The 19,521-nt window shown below is 44.4% G+C and overlaps 4 protein-coding genes across 7 annotated transcripts in view; 2 read left to right on the top strand and 2 right to left on the bottom strand.

Annotated features, from left to right (window-relative positions):
* The window catches only part of ufsp2 (ufm1-specific peptidase 2), a 23,867-nt gene extending 21,617 nt beyond the window's left edge, over positions 1 to 2,250 (top strand). Inside the window, exon 12 of the mRNA XM_035530208.1 lies at positions 2,068 to 2,250. Within this exon, the coding sequence (XP_035386101.1) occupies positions 2,068 to 2,154 (87 nt within the window). The 3' untranslated portion in view covers positions 2,155 to 2,250. The remainder of the gene's footprint in view (positions 1 to 2,067) is intronic.
* On the bottom strand, positions 2,250 to 4,640 carry ankrd37 (ankyrin repeat domain 37). The gene is made up of 4 exons (XM_027032798.2): positions 4,465 to 4,640; positions 4,001 to 4,153; positions 3,762 to 3,853; positions 2,250 to 3,512 (listed from the first exon to the last, which is right to left on the bottom strand). Exons 1-4 carry the CDS (start codon positions 4,486 to 4,488, stop codon positions 3,239 to 3,241), a joined length of 543 nt encoding a protein of 180 aa, XP_026888599.2. The 5' UTR covers positions 4,489 to 4,640; the 3' UTR covers positions 2,250 to 3,238.
* A 2,843-nt stretch (positions 4,641 to 7,483) lies between these two features.
* On the top strand, positions 7,484 to 16,721 carry cfap97 (cilia and flagella associated protein 97). Of its 4 annotated transcripts, none has more exons than XM_035529767.1 (5): positions 7,484 to 7,542; positions 8,263 to 9,393; positions 10,034 to 10,338; positions 13,676 to 13,802; positions 14,009 to 16,721. In XM_035529767.1, exons 2-5 carry the CDS (start codon positions 8,304 to 8,306, stop codon positions 14,107 to 14,109), a joined length of 1,623 nt encoding a protein of 540 aa, XP_035385660.1. In that variant the 5' UTR covers positions 7,484 to 7,542; positions 8,263 to 8,303; the 3' UTR covers positions 14,110 to 16,721. The 4 variants fall into 4 exon arrangements, with proteins under 4 accessions (XP_035385660.1, XP_035385664.1, XP_035385661.1 ...); XM_035529771.1 differs by lacking the exon at positions 7,484 to 7,542 and adding an exon at positions 7,563 to 7,676; XM_035529768.1 differs by lacking the exon at positions 7,484 to 7,542 and adding an exon at positions 7,563 to 7,738.
* Positions 16,566 to 18,983, bottom strand: slc25a4 (solute carrier family 25 member 4). Its single transcript, XM_027032801.2, has 4 exons — positions 18,770 to 18,983; positions 17,478 to 17,964; positions 17,193 to 17,333; positions 16,566 to 17,097 (listed from the first exon to the last, which is right to left on the bottom strand). Exons 1-4 carry the CDS (start codon positions 18,878 to 18,880, stop codon positions 16,940 to 16,942), a joined length of 897 nt encoding a protein of 298 aa, XP_026888602.2. The 5' UTR covers positions 18,881 to 18,983; the 3' UTR covers positions 16,566 to 16,939.
* Between the last annotated feature and the right edge of the window lie 538 nt (positions 18,984 to 19,521).

The following is a 19,521-nucleotide window of genomic DNA, read 5'->3' as shown; positions in this document are numbered from 1 at the left end:
TTGCATAATTTCTAATGACTAGAATCAAGACTAAACTCATTTTATCTGCCAGATAAAGCTAACATCATCTTGGTGCTTTTACTGGAATGAATGAATGAATGAATGAAGTAATGAGACTCTGATGAGTTTCACATGTCAGAATTTATCATTCAACTGGGTAACTTGAAGCAAAAACCTTGCCTAAGGGGTGCTCAGATCTGGTTCATTACTGCCCTGTGGAGGTCAGTTCCAACCGTAACGTAATGCACCTGATCCAGTTATTAAAGGCCTTTAGCAGCATCTGATCCAGTTGCTATGCGACTAAACACTGCAACGTGATTGGACTCCTGGAGCACATTCGAGAACCACTGGTATAAATGTCTGCCATTAGTTCCCCAGTTAATCGTCAAGTGGGCGCCCCTGAAGCAGGCGAGTTAATTGAGAAATTAGTGCTTTTGAGAAATACCCCACCAGTCAGCCACTGTGTTGAGCAGCAGAGAAGTATTCAAACACCTCACCTGATGGCCTGACTGCCTGACAGCCGAAGCTATCTGCTGCCACCTCATAACTGAATGATGTGAAAATAGCACATCCATTGTTGTTTTATTTAGGTAACTTTCTAGTGTTTCTGGCTTCCACTACTACATATATGAATGTACAACTAGAATTGTTGTTATGGTTATGCCTCAGACCAATATTACATTAGAGGTGTCCATATATAGGAAAATAAAGGCCAGCAGACATCAGGAATGAGAAAATATTTTCTGTGGCCGTTGTACAGCATTAATATTAAAAATATAATTGTTATTATAAACAGTAAAATAATTTTGGCAATATATGCAAGGTCTCTGAAATTAAATTACAAATTATAATCTTAAAGGGGCATGACCAAGTGTAAGTGACAAGAATCAAGGAGGTAAGTTATTTATAGTTACGTTTACAGAAGAATGTCAGAGGCGTTTGTCATTTTGGGTTTTTTATGTTTGTCTGTGGTGATTTACTGAGTCCTCTTTCTGAAAGTAACCATGGTGAATGTAACCATGGTGAAAGTGTCCTCTGAGTGACCATTCTTCCATTTAAAAATGTACCTCAAGCATTTCTATATTTGTAGAGTATTGTTATATCTGTAGCTATACATTTGTATTATTACTTATTGTTTATGTAAGTTACCAAGTTTTTAATATTGGTAAGGTTTATCATAATTGCTAGTTGCTGAAATCAGAAATGCTTTTCGCTCACTCTCTGTTTGACCTGAACTTCTTGGCAATGCCGATGTCTCTCACACACAGCTGTACTAACAGTCAATCATACACAACTGCACCACTGAACTTCCAGGCAAATTCCCATTCGGTTAGTTATTTTTTTAACTAAGTAGATGTGCCTGAAAGAATCAGCGTAGCGACATTACCTACAAATAAGTAAAGGAAACCCAAAAAAGCCTCAGTTGAAAGGAACAAACGTTGTGGTGTGGCAGCGTGGAAAACCCTGGCAGTAATCTGAACTTCCTGTCATGAAGGCCAGGCAACTTGCACATACGTTGTGATGTCATTTCCTCTTCAAACTCTGACCACGCAGTGATAATCTTCGTCGTCATCATCAGCATCATTATCGTTATCTCAAGTCGTTGAGAGCGAAAACATGTTTTGCTCACACGCTGGCAGATTGGCTGCTGGGCTGCTGTGTGCACAGCGAACATGGTTCCTTCTCCTGGCAGAGGTTTTCTGTTTGTGTGCGACCGTGTGAGACGCCACGGCGAGACCATGCCCTTGCACAGCCTGTCTGGAAACGAGGGCAGTGCAGTCTCGCTTTGACACGTACTCTGTGTTCCGGTGCCCTTTAACATGTTACCTCTGTAATTGTCATACATTACGTGTGTGTGTGTGTGTGTGTGTGTGTGTGTGTGCGCGCGCGCGTGCACGTGCACGTGCACACACAGCATTCATTCTCAAGCATTAAAATAAATCGAGGGAAATTCTTTTTTGAAGAGTGCCATCGGGAACACAATATAAGATGGTGGATAAGATTTGTGCTCACATCTATCTGTTTGTGTGTGTGTGTGTGTGTGTGTGTGTGTGTGTGTGTGTGTAGGGTTGGTGCGGATGGAAGGGGCCGGAATTCTGGGATCAGAATGCCTACTACAACCTCTGCCTTCCCCAGACCCCTAAAACCATCTGAGAGTCTGATATACTGTAAATCCCTCCATCAGCATCAGACAGCACCACTGGCTATGTTGCTCATCTCAGCAAGCTAAAATAAAACAGACCACCCTCAGCTGTAGCATAATTTTATTCTGTGTCCATTTTTAAAAACACTATTTCTGGTTTTGTTTTTGTTTTTTTTCAGTGAAGTCAGTTTCCAGAACTGAATGAAGTTACTTTGGGTTCATATCTAGACTACCTTAAATTGAGACAGTAACCTCACAGTTCACAAACTTTTACAGTTTTATATTTGTCCTGTTCTCAGAGGAGAACAGAAATCATTTTCCATACATACAAATTTTACTGTAAGCTGTGTTGCCTGTCCTTCCTGTAAACAGTTGTCAGAAGAGCCAACAATGTAAGAGCGAAGTATTTAAAAAATAGTCACATTATCTTTGGAAAAAATAGTTTCTCCCAAGTTTGTGTTTGGGCAACATTCCCTCAGCAGTGGTACCGTGCCGCAGCACGAAGGCTGCAAGGTCAGTGCCTGATAGACCCCCATACAGCGCGTGTCAGTAGCTCTCTGTAGCAATATCTACACCACTAAGGATACAGTCACATAAAAAGTAAACCAATGCCGAAGATCAATATAACCAAGTTTTAGATCACATTTAACAGATTCAACAGCATTGTTATGAAAATACACGTGCTTTTAAACTTTTAACTAGTTTTTGTTTGTTGGGTTTTTTTTGTTTTTTTTTTGGTTTGTTTATTTCTAGCGCGTACGCGATGCAAAACGCCTTTATTCTGGCCTAATGACTATTCTGATCAAAACATATACGTTATCATTTTTTTGTTTTTTTGATAATTTTGATCAAAATTCCCTGCAGATACCAATATGGTACAGGTAAAAAATATGCATGCATAACTGTTGCTGTTTAAACAATTAAGCAGCTATATGACATCTATAGCAACAGACTATGCAGGTGTCATCTTTTCCGCTTTTAAACTTACAAGTAACAGAACAGATTAAAAGTCCTTGTAGATTTAAGTCCGGTGAAAGCACAGGTGAGTTCGATCAACCGAGAGTGGGTTCTGTACAAGCTTTTAACATCTCACTCTTAACGTGCATAAGGGAATGACGTTTCTCCCGTTACCGGTAGCCTAAAGCAGTCCCTCGCTCGTTTCCTGTCCAGAGCGTCCGAGCTCGCGCGCCCGCGTTTGTGTCCAGCCACTGTGCAGTTCAGTGTGTCGCGCGCTGGCTGAGCTGCGCCCACCGGCGAATCCCTTTGCGCGAGCCGAGTCATGCGAAGCGTGCTTAAAAATTTTGCGCAGTCCTGGAAGCCCGCCGACCACGCCACGTCCTCTGCGGTACGACCCTCGTTGTTACAAATTCTGGCAAAGAAAACCACAGTATTCATTCTAAGCAAGCAGAGACGCTGGTGTGCAAATGACGCACGTTGCCGCTCTTTCTAAAACATCATCCCAGAGACACGCAACCCCTTGAATACAGGGTTGAAATATGCAGTAAATCTGTTCAAATGCATTGGAAATACAGTTAATTATAATAAATTTGTTATAAACCGGACTCCAATCGAATCTCACAAAATTAAAACATTTAACCACTAACAAACAGTTGCTTACTCGAGTTGCGCGTCGCTGGCTACGAGAACGCTGACGCACTCCAGACTGCCCGCTTTGGCTGCTTTGTGGACAGGGGTTTCCCCAAAGGCGTCCTAAACAAAGAAGGACGTGCGAACATCAACAAGAGCGCAGATCGTCAATCTGGAAACCGCAAACGCTAGACTAAAAACAATCAAACAGGTCTAGCAGAATAACCACTTTTAACAAGTGCCTCATGCTGTCAACGCCCGAGCGCCTACCTGTTGGTTCGGATCAACCCCCGTGCGAAGCAGCCACAGTAAACAGAATGCTTGGCCGCCGCAAGCCGCCAAGTGCGCCGGGGACTGTCCGGACGTGTCTTCGCCTCCGTTCACGGCATACCCGGTCTCGAGAAGGCTGCTCGTGCAATCCAGCTGTGCACAAATACATCGAAGCAAAAATGAAAAGAATTGCAGGCAGTGTTCCCAGAGGAAAAGCGCAAGGGCGTTAAGATTCACCTTTGCCTGCCCATCCTTACCATCACGCGCTTTTCTTTTCAAATGAACTAAAATATTACAACGATATATTTGTCACTGATGTTAAATTCGTGGAAATCGTACAGAAAGGACGATGCAGTTGTGTAGAATCTAACAAAGAAACCAGCCTATACATTGTCAGTGAAAGTTAGTCCGTTAATTTGACTGCGTTATATAAGAACGCGTATTGATTTCAGTTGTCTACTTACCGAGTCTGGTTCAAGCAGGAACATGGTCAGTCTTGAAATTCGTGTACGTTGGACGGTTGCTGTCAGGAGTCTCAGGCTTCAGTCATACGCTCCTTAGGCTGCAGAGTCTCCGCACACGCACACAAACGCAGCCGTAGTCCGCTCCACCCACACACACACACACACACACACACACACACACACACACACACACACACACACACACACACACACACACACACACACACACGCACACGCAGCCGTAGTCCGCTCCGCAAACCGCCCGCTAGGGCCCTTCAGACCACGTGACGCCGAGCATTAGTCCAATCAGAGTTGAGTGCGTGTAATCCACCACACGTAACCAAGCAGCGATTCCAGCAGCGCGCGGAGAGCTGTGCGGATCCACACGTACGCACCGGCGGGGTGGTGCTCGCGACTGAAAGCGCAAGGCTGCGAGTCACGAAAACGGCTTCAGACGAAAATCGTCGGAAAATGGTAGCGCGAGCATTACGTCCAACACACACTCTCTCGTTCAAGATTATTTTAATACTACGATGATTTTGGGAACAGAGGCCCTGTTTAACGTAGCCTTTAAAATTGCCCCAGCTGCTCGTGAACCAGAAGAAAATGTATGTGCATTATTTTTAAAATATTTATTTGTTTCTTTATTTTTCGAATGACCTCATGGGGATCAATAAAGGGAATCTTGTTTACTTATTTATTTATTTGATGATCCTGATGCTTTGTTTTTTCTTTGAGGTTCTTCTTGGTTGAAATTTTTTGTTCAAAAATATGTGAGCTTTAAGCGTGTTACAGTGGGGTTTTTTAATCAATTGAGTTTTGGCGCAGCCGAGAGTGTTGATATTCAGTTGAAGATGCGGTCAGAGTTGTATAAGTCAACCTTTTCTACTTTTTCTAGCTGATGGCCAAGAAGGTTGCATGTCACGTCTTTTTTATTACTTAGACACAACCTTCTGGTTTAAAATTTTGCTCCCGCGGGCAGACAGAGGCGTAATCGGGATGAAATTTTTAATGAAGTCAATAGTGTAGAAATTTGACTTACTCCTCAAAAAATAATGAAGCACACTTCCGGATATTCGTAGTTCAAGCAGTCTAATGCACGTGACAATCACGTTTATGTTTTCACCATAAAGTCCACAATGTACATTTCAACTTCTCAAACCACTCCTTCAACTTTTAAACATTTAACACGATATTATGTAGGGATACCACATTTTTAGATCGCCCATCATTATATTGATGAACGTATTGTTTATTATTACTTTATCATTAATTTACATAAACGGCTATGTCTCAAGTCAGACATAAATTTATTTCGGCGACTGGGGATGTCTGATCCTCCTAATTAAGACTCGGATCCCTCCAAAACAGTTCAGGGTGGAGGGGGCAAAACACACACACTCACACATATTTTATGTATGTGTATACCTGAAGAAAATTTCAGGTGAGTAAATGCAGTGTACTGTAGTAAGAGTTGTAGAGATATTCCAAACTGCAGTGAAGTACACACAGTTTCTGGAGGAACAGGACGTTTTGTACAGAGGTCCTTCATCAGCTGTGCAAGCATAGTGCTTCTGAATTAATAGGGAACAGGATATATGACATTATATATAGTATTATTTATGAAAAACGCATTTTTTATTTATAACATTCATTCAATTGAGTTCTAAAGTCCCAGGAGTGTAAATCAGCTCTTTTTCTTTCAGTTTCCTAACTCATTGCTGCCATAGCAACAACTTGTAATACCAACAGGTTTCTCCAACGTAAAGCTGATTACATCTCTTACAAGTAAAACAGTAGACAACTCCCGCAATGAAGTATGAGGAGGAATGGGGGATGACGGTTGATCCTTTACCGTCAGTTATTTTGTAATAAATTTACATTGACATGTGTTAATAAATGTACATGGGCATGTGTTAATAAATGTACATGGGCATGTGTTAATAAATGTACATGGACGTGTGTTAATAAATGTACATGTAGCACATCTAGAGCAATTTCAGGCTACAGTGCCACAGCCATTATTTGAATGGTCATTTATCTCACTCTAGACGAGCATGTCTGATGTTTTTGTCTCGTCTGTGGGAGATTAGTGGAGGATCCTTTAAAAGGGATGCGGTCTCTGGAGGATTCTGAAGTGTTTAAATTTAATATCAGCCACTGTTTTATTTATAGGATGATAAGTCGGCACCAAAGGAATTCTTGTTGTCTTAACAGTAGACTGTTTTTAGGTAAGTGCGTTCACTCTCTGAACCGGTAAAACACGAGGAAAGGCGTCATCCATGACTTCCTTAGTAAACCCACAGTTATGAAGGTATTGACACATTTCCATGCTTTTCGGGAGGAAGACTTCATTCTCCCTGTAAATCCACTTAGACGTTAGCGCATTTGCAGGGAGAATGAATAAAGGAGTAAGGGAGTGTTTGCAGGCCTTGGAATGTAAAGAGTTGTAAATAGGAATGAGAGTCCGTAGGTTTATAATAGATGGTTGTATTTAAACAAAGATTTGCAATCTTCCCTGAAACATCCAAAAAGGTTATCCTCATGTCAGAATGTGCTATATTCGATGTATATTCAAAAGCTGGGAGGAACTTGGAGAAGGAAGAAATGAACAATTTGTACGTATGCATCCTAATGTATCTAAGAAATTATAAGTGTACAGGTCCAGTATATTGCTCAAAAATGTTTCTCAACGATTCCATCTAAAAGGTTTGCGTAGGATTGTCCCATTTTAATATCCATATTAACTCCTCTAATTCGTGAGTAGTTAAAATTAACTCCAAGTACTACTAGCCTCTTAGTTGGATTCGTTGTTTTTGAGCAAAACACTGGACCTTACAAGTTCTTAGATACATTGATGACGTATTTTAAAATTTGAGTTTTTATGATCTTTTTTTGCAGTAAAAAGCTGTAGAAAATCACTATTTTTTATTACTCAGCGACATCGTGTGGCTGAAGACCATGCAAACGTTAAAAGAGTTCTCGAGGAAGTGACGTTGCTTGGTTACCATAGCTGGAGGACCCACACGCTGGCTGGCGAGCGAGGTGGTTGGGAGCTGTCAGTCTGCTTCAGCAAACGTGAGTTCCAGTCAGTGAGCAACGTTTTGGACCTGAATGCTTTTGGGTCAGGAACGCTTAGGAATTGTTATAAGCCTTTCCTCGCCGCGAATGTGCGTGACAGTCCTGCTGTAACACAAATTTCAGTTTTGAAGGTAACGTTGTCATGGCCGGCTAAGCTAGCGTGTGCGTTGGCGTAGTACTGGCACGGATGTAGGTGAGCTGCACCCTCATTGTAGGCTACAGTTGATGGAGTGAATCCTGGTTTTTGCGTTGTACATTACTGTAAGGCTAGTGTATTCGTCACTGAAATAATTATGTAGCGAGCTAGCTAACGGTTCGCTGGCAATGTTGTTAGAAACCGCGGCTCACTGACTTCGATAATGTCTGAGCAGCTATCTGTCAACCAGCGTATCATAGAAACCATTCCCTTGTGTTTCCTTTAGAGCTAATGGCACCCTGGACGACCCTGGCGCTCGGTTTCCTTCGCTTTAATTAGACCCAAGCCGTTACTCGGAGAGTTAGCTAACGTCAGCCTGTTCCCAGGACCTGCTGATAAAACATCGAGCAAGAACCACTATTTAAGTGAAAATGTAATATTTTCAATGCATGTAGCATTTAGCAATGCATGTAGCGTTGGTGTAGACTATGTTAAAGTCTATGAATTAGGTTTTAACCGTGGTCATAAAACTGGTGGCATCGCTTGTTGCGTGCTGATTCTGTTTTGTCTCGTTTCCTCAGCCAATGTTAGACGGGAGGTCATTGGAAAAAGAGACTTAGCAATGTACAGCCCGAAGGAGCTAGAAGGGGAAGTGGATCACTCGTTCTTTGACAGCGACTGCGAGGTTGGCAGTGCGGAGTTGGGAAGGCCCATCCACGAGGGTCCGGAGGAAGCAGCGGGCAGCCAAACGGAAAACCTCCAGACAGAGAGGAGGACAGAGAAAGGCGGAAGGACTGACGTGACAGACAAGCAAGGAGAAACCGCTCCTGAAGAGGAGGCGGGGGTAAAAAGGTTGGAGGAGGATTTTTCCGGGCTTCAGGTTCGGACTTGGGAGAGGAAGGATCAGTCTGAAGATGCTGAAAGCGGGAAGGAAGAGTGTTCACATTGGAGGGATGAGAGAATGGAGAGAGGGGAGGAGGAGAGCAGAGAAAGAAGGGATCATTCCAACTTGAAGGAAGAAAGAAAGGGTAAATTTGAGACTGATGTTTTGGAACAAAGACAGGAGGCTGAGTCTGGACGAGAGGACTCCGGTGCCTCTTCCAGGAAGTCCTCGCCGCTGCCGCATTCTGATGGGTCCGAATCCAGGCGCAACAGCCAATCGGACGACTCGTCGAGTGTCCGCTCCTACTCCTCTGTGGAGCCACGCTCCGAGGATGATGATGAGAGTGTGGGCAGTGAGGAAGAGAGACCTCCTGAGCCCCAGCCTCCAGAACACAACCTACAAGTCTCCATAAATCCGATTGCCAACAAGTTAGCGGGCAAGTTCCGGACAAGGAGCCAGGGCTGTTTGTCCTCTTCCGAACGCGAGAGCTCCAGCAGCAGTGATGAGAAGGGTCCCACCTTCCCCCAGAACCCCTCCATCACCCAGGCAGTGTCGTCCCCGCCACAGCAACCTCGGCGGGGCTCAGCCAATCAGAGAGAGAGGCGAACAGACCCCGAGATGGCTGAGTCAGAGGACACGGTCACGGACGTCACTCCCCTCTCCACTCCAGACATTAGCCCCGAGCAGTCGTTTGACCGTACCGCACCCGATGAACCGTCTGCAATGGTTGCCAGGCAACAGCTGCAAGACATGGCCCGGGGGCTGGCGGTTGCTGAAGAGGACAGAGCAAAGAGGGACAGCTCAGACACTGATGGACAGGAGAGGACCGGTGGGTGTCGCACTTGGAGGGAGGAAGATTGAGGGAGGGCAAGTGTGCTCGTCGTTTCCCCTTCTCCTACGTGTTTGACTTTCGCCCTGTGAATTGTTAGAGTGCCTTTTTACTATTGTTTTTCTGAAAAACGACCATGGGTTTGAGAATGCCTCTGTGTAAACAAACCTATTCCATGGGCAGTAATCACATTTTCCAGATAACATTGTTATCCACCAAATAGCAGAGCAGTGTTAAATAAATGTTACATTTCCATTTGTTTAAATGTGTGCAGTATATATTTGTAATCCATTAAGTCTTTTCCATTGTAAATGATGCTGCGTTATGGTTAAGCTACCGTGGACCTGAAGCTTGTAGTGTACTATCTTCATTTCTTTGACAGAGGGCTCCCTGCGTTTTTTTAGGACAGCTTAACTATTAGGACAACTTTAATTGTTTGATGAGCTTACCCAACACTACCTATTTTAATATTAGTTCATTTTATTATTGTAGATTTTTACTATTGGATATTTTATGATGTTTGCTTTGTTTGGTTCACTGTTTGTTTGTTTGTGTCTTCGTGTGTGCTACTTTCCCTTTTCTTTCTTCCGCCCTCTCTCCCTCTCTCTCCCTCTCTCCCTCTTTGTCTCTCTGAGCTCAGGCAGGCGGCTTGGCGGTGTGTCGGTTGTCTCCGGTCCCGGCAGCACCTCCACCAGCACCAGCAGCTGCGGCCGGCGTCGGCGTCGGCGCAAGAACTACTCCTTCACCGACGAGGAGGTGCGGCGCATTGAACGCGAGAACCAGCGGCTCCTGCGGGAGCTCTCACGCACCCCCCCGCGCACGTGCAGCGCCGGCTCTGCCCTCGTGCTGGGCGGGCGCCGCCCAGCCGGACCACCAACGCTCCGCCTTTACCACACCGCCCTCAACAGGCAGCGGGAGCAGCAGCGCATTCAGCGGGAGAACCTGGTCAGTCCTGGTCCGGTCAGAACTCTTCATATGTGTTAGGGAGTACCTGGTCAGTCCTGGTCCGGTCAGAACTCCTCATATGTGTAAGGGAGAACCGGTCAGTCCTGGTCCGGTCAGAACTCTTCATATGTGTTAGGGAGTACCTGGTCAGTCCTGGTCCGGTCAGAACTCTTCATATGTGTAAGGGAGAACCTGGTCAGTCTTGGTGCGATCAGAACTCTTCATATCTGTAAGGGAGAACCTGGTCAGTCCTGGTCCGGTCAGAACTCTTCATATTGTCTACGGGAGTCCAGAAAGCAGTGTATTAAACCCTGAGTCAGTCAGAAACATGCCATTGTGTGAATTTGTCAAAAAAAAAAAAAAAAAAAAGCCTGCAACATGTCATCTGGTATTATTACAATACGCTGAGATACAGTCTGTTGTAGGCTACACTACCCTTTACACATCATTTACACCCAGTAGCAGGTCTGTAGGCCAGGACCAAAAGGGCAGTGTGGGATGTGTATGTGGTAGCCGTGGGTCGTTCTAGTCTGCTGTGTGCCACCGTGGCTATTACTGCGTTTGAGCCTGATGGCTGGATTAGTTTATGGCTTCGCGAAACGATGGCCGTAGTCAAGCTAGCAGTGCTGAGGTGTTGTTTCTCTGTTGTCCACTAGAGGGACTCTTTATTCACTTTTTGAGCTCTGTTTTTTAGCAATCATATTAAATCGATATCTTTTTTTTTTTTTTTTTAATGTAATTACATTTTTCTCTCTCCATTTTTATTGTTATTGTAAAGTGACCTTGATGCTGTGAAATGTGCTATAAAAATTACATTTACTATTATTATAATTATTATTGTCATCTTCAAATCAGTACAGTGGACAAAAATATTATATGCATTTGACTTAGTGTCTTTGTCTCACCATTGGTTGTTATTGCTGTTGGACAGAGTTGTGAACTACTAGGCTTGTTACAGAAAGTAAAAACACAAACTAATTAATGTCTAGAATCCATAATACTGTTTGGTGTCATAGAGGTCGACCATGAAGGGCTGGCCTCATGTGTGGCATGTCCAGTGTTCCCAGGCGTGTGTGTGTGTGTGTGTGTGTGTGTGTGTGTGTGTGTGTGTGTGTGTGTGTGTTTGTGCGCGCGCGCACACATGAGAGCAAGCGTGCATGTGAAGGCTGTTTCTGGACAGATGAACAGAAACAGGTGGGGGCCTTTCTAGTACAGTGTGGACATCCTTGCCCTGCACACACTGATCAGGGCAAATCCTCGCCTCTCCATTACGTGTGCACACCATTTAAGAGCATGAACTCGATTATGAAGTTGACGTGGACTCCTTGGGAATGGAGTTAGCAAAAGTATTGCAAAACCCAAGAGATAAGCATGTGATTACAAAGGAGAAATCTGCAAGACGGGGCTAGATTAGAAACGAGTTGAGAATGACAACTGGTTTTCCAAAGTTCCAAAGTTCTATGGGCAGCTTCGGATGGTGATACCAGGGAGTTCTCGAAGGAAACTGTGAGGTCATGGTAAGGGTTGGGAGTATATGGGATGTACAGAAGCTCAGTTTTACTGGGGTTGAGCTTCACGTGGTGAGCTGCCATCCATGACGCAATGTCAGTCAAGCATGCTGAGATGCGTCTCGAGTCCTGCGTGTCAGAGGGTGGAAAAGAAATAAATAATTGAGCGTCATCGGTATGGCAGTGGTAGGAAAAACCATGAGAAGATGGTCCAATCAGTGAAATGTCCAACTCTGGACTGTCCTGTAGTATCTAAACATTTCTTTGTGAGTTTTAGGTCACGCGTTCATTCCTGACCCTGAAAATCAACCAACTTTTGTACTTTAAAAAGAAGTTATCAATATTCAGGGAAAGTTTATTTCATTATCTATTCTTCACATGCTACAATAAGCTTCATGTGCTTTGGCTAAAGTTTGGGCCATTCTATCATTGCAGCTTCAAATTACAAAGCAATCCCATCAACCATTCCTTAAACAATAAGAAGGACAGATGATGACTGCCAGTTATAAGAGTGAAGCGCCGCACTTTAGCACCATTCTTTAATGTACTGGGTCTTGTGGTTTTCTGTCACTATGGTGATGGTGGGAGGTTAGGACAGACTGTTCCCAGTTCTGTCCCTCTGTCTCTGTCTCTGTCTCTTTCATTCTCACTTTCACTCTCACTCTTCCTATTCTTAGTTCTGGAGAGTAACATGATCCACCTTCATTTAATTCCCTTTGCCACACACACACGCACCACCACCACCACCACCACCACCACCAGCAAACCTGCCTGTTTAAACTCCGAATGCTTTATGAATCGCCGGCCTTTGCCGAATGGTATGTGTACGTGTGCGTATGTGTGTGTGTGCGTGTGCACGCGCGCATGTATGTGCGCAGCTCTGCCACCCAACCCCCTCTCCCGCCATTTCCAGCCGCCTTCTGCTTAGCGCCTTCAACTTGGTGCACGGTTTCCGAAGTGCCTCCTGTCTCCAGGAACCGTGGCTGTCGGGGGCATTCTGATCCCAGAGCCGGGTTATTTATACCTTCAGTGGGTCACGCTGAACGCTTCCCCTCTGGACCCACCCGGAGACTCAGACGGACTAGAAACCCCTGTTACTGCCAGCTGGCTGAGAGCTTATGAAATTGGTGTTTTTGTCGACTGAAATTAACATTAAACAATAACATAATAAACATTTAACAAAAGTAAACATTAAATAGAGAAAATAGTGAAAATGAGTTCTGCCTATAACAAAGTGGAAAACAGCCTTGTGGTTTTTGATTCAGGTGACCTTGTGTCATCCTGTCATAATCACATGGCCATGAATTTGGTTCAGGCAATACAGTGAGTGGCTGCTATTAGAACACCAATTTCTCTGAAATTCTGAAGGACTTGAAGTTTTTAGGGAAGGGCTTTTGTAACTCACAGGGTCAGACCTGAGAGAAGTGGATTAGTGGCTGGAAAATTGTGCACGTGTGTGTGTACGCGTGCGCGCGCGCGTGTGTGTGTGTGGGGGTGGGGGGGGTGTACGTATGCAGTAATGCCCACCCATTAGCCAAGCCCTTAACCCCTGGCAACTCCAAACATGTCACCTCTGTCATCACGTTTCCCCTCATCCAGAGCATGCTGGGAGATGATCTCTGGATACCTTCCCTGGATAAATAAATAACCAACAGCATTGTTTAGCCTTTTATTTGTGCAGAAACATATCAAAATAAAAGACTTAACTGATGTAGTCACGTGGGCGATGCAGTTGTAACTTTTTAAGGGGTTTAAGAAGGAATCGCTGCAATCATTAAATGTCATTCTCTCTGTGTACGTGCATACATGCATGCTTGCATGCGTGGTAGGCCTTCCTGAAGCGGCTGGAGTCAGTGAAGCCCACTCCAGGAATGACCCGGTCAGAGCAGCTAGCGGACTACCAGCGCCAGGCGGGATACCTGGGAATACCCAACTCACTGATCAGACCCCTGTCAGGTACACTCACTCTCTCTCTCTCACTCTCTCTCTCACTCACACACACACACACAAACACAAACAAACAAACAAACTCACCCCAGTCAGTGGCTAGTCTGTTACATGAACTATACAATTAATTGCATGTGTTTACAACATACAGGATTTGGATTGGAGGTCCGAACTTGAATACTTTCAGTTTAATGCATTGATTTAAAACTTCACAGGGAGGAGTTCCAGATCCTGCAGTACAAACGGCCCTCACAGAACCAGGCCCGAAACAGCCAAACCCAGCAGAACTCCACCCCCACGACCAGCCTGGAACTGACCAAAAACCCAGCAGAAACACACCCCAGTGCCCTGACTAGACCAAGTCTAAAACCCAGACTGGACCAAATCTAAATCCCATGCCAATGACCCACCTGGACCAAATTTTAATTCCAGCAGAATGCCACCCCAATGGCCCACCTGAACCAAACCTAGAACCCAGCAGAACACCACCAACCTGGATCTGACTAGCAGATCCTAAGGCCTTCAACTCCCATCCTGGCCCGGCAGACCAGTGCAGTGTCCCTGTTGTCTGCACCACAGGGACATGATTCTCTCTGCATGTTCTTTTGAATTACTGTGTTTGAAAACAGGACATAGTCTAGGGGGCATTTTTGTGGAATTGTGAACAGGACCAAGTGAATGTTGTAAGTCGGATAACCTTCATGTTGAGTTGATTGCCATTTTTTTCCATAGTAAAGTTAGAGATTAATAGCAGTGGTTGGTAAGGAGGCTTTAAATGTAGGAGGAACCTTAATCCATAAATCTACAAGCCAGGTTGTCAGATATTAGTGCCAACCCTGAATCTGATGCCAACTGTCTTCTTAAACTTCAACATGGAACGTTAAGCCTTAAATTTAAACCTTAAACCCCTTCCCTTACCCCCCCCCCCCCCAAAAAAAACAGCATAATTTATAAACCATAGTAATCTGTTATTGAATTGTGTGGGTGAAAAATTCTTTGAAATGCCACCTTAGATCCCAAAACCTTTGCAAGATCCTAACTTTCTTCCTGAGCGCTCTCTCTGCAACACCAGTGGTCGCTGTGTGGTGACGGTTTCCGAAATCCCTGCTTTGAACACACAGGAGCCCTGCGTTGGGGGTCTGACCGACGATCACCATCACCTCATCTGGAACTTGCATCGACTGCCGATCTTACGTACCCTTTTTTTGAGAAAATGTACTCACAAAATGTTTTTCCTCAAAACTGCTCAGCAACAGTGGGGAAAACAATAAGCACGGTGTGACACACGTGCCACTTCATCGTTACACTGCAGCTCCTGTGAACTGTGCTCACACGCTTTAGGGAAACAACCGATAAACATCAACATTTTTGCTCATAGATGCTAAGAAAGCCTTCCTCTCAGTGTCTGTCCACGCTCAGGGCCGGAAAGACCTTTCATGTCTGCATTCTGTGTGCTTAAAGGGGCAGGAGGACTAGTTAATAAACACCCAGGGACAGAATTAAACAGCTAGCTTTTGGTGTAATTAGAACAGTTCATCTTTGCGGTGAGAGATTAATTATAAAGTAGAAAGATTAATTATATATTTGATATTGTCGATGTTATGTTGTTTTTTGAAATAAAAGTTGCTCACTTGAAATGGTGGCCTGACACTTGAATGACAGACACACACGCGCATACACACAGAGATTCTTGTATTATTTCTATTATATGTATAAGTTTCCCTCCACTTTGTTTTCACTAAATATATCTCAAAACCTAACTAAAAGTAAGGTAAAATTGAAAAAGCTAAACGGCTAAAATATGACTAAAGCTAAATATAGATTTAAAGAAAGGTCGAAGACAAACCAGCTTCCTTCCATAATTCACAGCGCCCCTCACCTGTTGCTATAAACAGTTGTCATTCGGTCCCCATTTGCCTTCCACTCACGCGCAGGCTCTTCCATTCACGCGCACCCTCTTAACCCAACTCATTCAGCGCACGCGGACGTTTGTCGGTCACTGGTGTTTTATCGCATTATCATCAGTCTGTTGTACAACTTCACCCCCATTCAATGTTTCAATCCGCATTAATAATCCTAGTAATTTGCCGTAAATCCTGCACTGACTTTAGAATTAAACGTATCCGTTAAAGAAAAGTTAATACTTCTACTCATCCTACTTCTCCACGCGCAGGCTCTTCCACTCACGCGCACCCTCTTAACCCAACTCATTCAGCGCACGCGGACGTTTGTCGGTCACTGGTGTTTTATCGCATTATCATCAGTCTGTTGTACAACTTCACCCACATTCAATGTTTCAATCCGCATTAATAATCCTAGTAATTTGCCGTAAATCCTGCACTGACCTTAGAATTAAACGTATCCGTTAAAGAAACGTTAATACTTCTACTCATCCTACTTCTCCACGTGTCCTTATCTGTGTGCTTGCTGAGAAGCTTCCTTAGCTGATATCTTTAGCAGTTGTGCTTTAATTAAGTCGTTCATGGAAATCGGTTGACGTAAAACCGCTTCAACCCACGTGAGTTCTTTTAATTCACTGCGATAGCCCTGCTAATGTCTTGTGCTGGTAACTGCACTTGTGCCCACCGTTTATCAGAAAGCAACACAGATATGTGAAGCTTTGGACTCTAACCAAGCTCGACTTATAGCGCAAAACCTAAAATACTCGTGCACATACTGAAGATCTACTTTACAATATTCTTACAACATCGGTGGTGAGAAACGATGGAGCAATAGAAACATGTCGAGACCTAAAGGAACGTCAAACAGGAGTGATGTTTTCGTTTGCGTTTTTATTAAAAGAACATGTATAAGGTGGAACACGCCACGAGAACAGTCGACCATCGAGTGTACAGCCACGCGCTAATTACCGGGAAGAACGGCTCCGCTTTCGCAGTCGCCGTGAGTTTTCTAAATGGAACAAATAAATACACAAACAAATTCCGCAGCGAGAGCAATCGGTCCGAAAATGATCGTCGTATTTTGAGGTGCAGTGAGTAAAATTAAATATATTTACACAGGTTTAGGAGTGAATGATAAAGTGACCGCTTAGTCTCGCTCTCACTCTCACGCACACGCCACATGTGGCGTCCAGCCCGCTGCTTCCGCCGGAGAGGCACCTTTGGCTGCATGGGGTTTGAGAATGTTTATGTGTACTTCTTGATCTCGTCGTAGAGGACCAGCACGAACGCGCCACCCATGCCCCTGAGCACGTTAGACCACGCGCCCTTAAAGAAGGCCCTCGCACCCTCGTCGTTGATGATCTTCTTCCAGCAGTCGACTGTTCCTTTGTACATAATGTCGGCTGTTGAGAGGAAAAGGCAAAAACGTCAAAAACGCCGCGAAGGCGGATGCACCGCGCGCGCAGCCTAAGGGCGAGCGTGAGCAAGTGCGGCTCACCTCCTTTGCGTCCGGACTGCATCATCATACGACGGCGGACGGTGTCGAAGGGGTAGGAGATGATACCGGCGACCGCGGTCACGGTCTGTGCAATCATCCAGCTGATGACAATGTGTGTGTTCTTGGGATCTGGCAACATGCCTGGAACAAAATGTACAACAACACCGTTGAACGTGATCATTTATTTGTTTACTGAGTTGTTTATTAGGTTGATTAAGTTATTCATCGTAAAAAGTAGTATAAACGAATTGGATTCTCAGGTGTTTTTTATGCCACCTAACCTACCTTTGGCTGTGTCGTAGATACCGAAGTAAGCGGCTCTGTAGATGATAATACCCTGGACGGACACATTGAACCCGAGGTAGAGACCCCTAATGCCGTCAGACTTGAAGATCTTTGCGAGACAGTTGCCGAGACCTGTGAACTCTCTCTCCGCGGCGCCTTTGCCGATGTCGGCGGCGAGCCTGGTTCTGGCGAAGTCGAGAGGATAGACGAAGCACAGCGAGGTCGCGCCGGCGGCGCCGCCGGACGCCAGGTTGCCGGCGAAGTAACGCCAGAACTGGGTTCTCTTATCCACTCCACCGAGGAAGATCTGCTTGTACTTGTCTTTGAAGGCGAAGTTGAGCGCCTGCGTGGGGAAGTACCTGATGACGTTGGCCAGGTTGCCTCTCCAGAAGGAGAGGAAGCCCTGTTCTTTGGGGATCCTAACCACGCAGTCGATGATGCCTTTGTATTGCGTTTCGACCGTGATCTGCTTGCTCGCATGCTGGACCTGCCGATGAAGTGGTTAGAGGTAGACAGGTCCATCATATGTGTCTTTTCAAATCATCCAATGTTTAAATTATTTGAAACGTGCGTTTGGGAACAATTCGAGTGAACAGTGGCAGGGCTAATCCAGCAGTCATCAGTTCTGCGTTGTGCACACATCTGAGTTGAGTGATTGCTGTGTTTTTTAAAAATCGCCTCGCTTCTTCTGACATAACACCTTTATTGTTGTTGGGTTTTTTTTGTTTTTTTTTTGTTGGAAAGATTTGGTCATGTGCAGAAGCTCAACCCGGGGTTACAGTCCTCTTGTGCGCGAGGCGTGAGTATTGGGTTGCAAACTTCTCGCTATTTTTAGCGATGAACTTACACCAAGTGTCGTCGCTCTATGTAGACACTTTTTACTGATCTAAGACATGCTGTCACTAACGCGCAAACTACAAAAATGTGAGTAAACACAATAATATTAACCACCGGCAATCAAGTCGTATAAAACGCCGATTGAATTCCATTAAGACAAACATGAACCAAATTGTCAAATATCGTGTCGGTTAACTCAGATGAAACGGCCGCGGTACCAAGGACAGCGCTGCAGCGCATTCGCGTGACCGAAGTGTAAACTCGAGCCAACTGTTCATGTTCCTGTCTCCCCAAAACGAATCTAATAAGCTACTAAACTTTTAAGCAACCACCTTCTCTTTTACAGTCGGCATTCACGCAAGTCAAATTTAGTCTAAACTTCTCATATATGTCATTTAAATTGTTTCTTAGATTTGGGCTATAACAAGGGGAGAAAAGTTACAAAACAATCTTACCTGCAGCAATAGCTTGACTCTCTCAATGGGGGCTACGGCTGTCTTGGAGATTGCAGCGGCCACACCGCCGGCCAGAAAATCCTTCAAAAAGCTTACTACACCTTCAGCCATGGCTCCTCCGCCCGCAGGTCAAGCTCTGAATGTTGCAGGCGCCGATAAAAGACCCTCAGGGAAACCTAACGCTCCTCCAAGTGGACGAACACTCGTCCGCTCGCTTAATATATCCCTGTTGTCTATCGCGAGAAGAAAAGATGATGGATACATGTCGCATCAAACAGAAAGCCGGGGACAGATAAATATCCTAGGTCAAAGGTGGTGTCTACCGCCATGTTAACTGACAGTTTCAGGCGGTGGTACGGGGACGTTTAAAGGACAAATTCAGCTTTCCTCTGGCCTTCATACGTGCTGTTTTATAGCATTTAAGAACTTTACTGAATGTATGAAGTCACAATGTCCAGTAGCGCTTCCTTGATTCTGCACTGTGCCTACAATGTTTTACAAAACCCACGTTCATGTCACGGCTTATGAATGAATGAATGTCTTTCAATGTAACTACTTTTGCATAAATAAAGAAAACAAAATGTAATATTTATTCAAATAACCCAATGGACAGCTTAATTTTTAAATGACCGACTTTATTTCGCAGTGAGCCAAGTATATATATATATATATATATATATATATATATATATATATATATATATATATATATATATATATATATATATATATATATATATATATATATATAT

Source organism: Electrophorus electricus, chromosome 9 (genome assembly GCF_013358815.1).
Source record: "Electrophorus electricus isolate fEleEle1 chromosome 9, fEleEle1.pri, whole genome shotgun sequence".
Taxonomy (NCBI): Eukaryota; Metazoa; Chordata; class Actinopteri; order Gymnotiformes; family Gymnotidae; genus Electrophorus; species Electrophorus electricus.
This window is presented reverse-complemented; position numbering and strand designations above follow the sequence as displayed.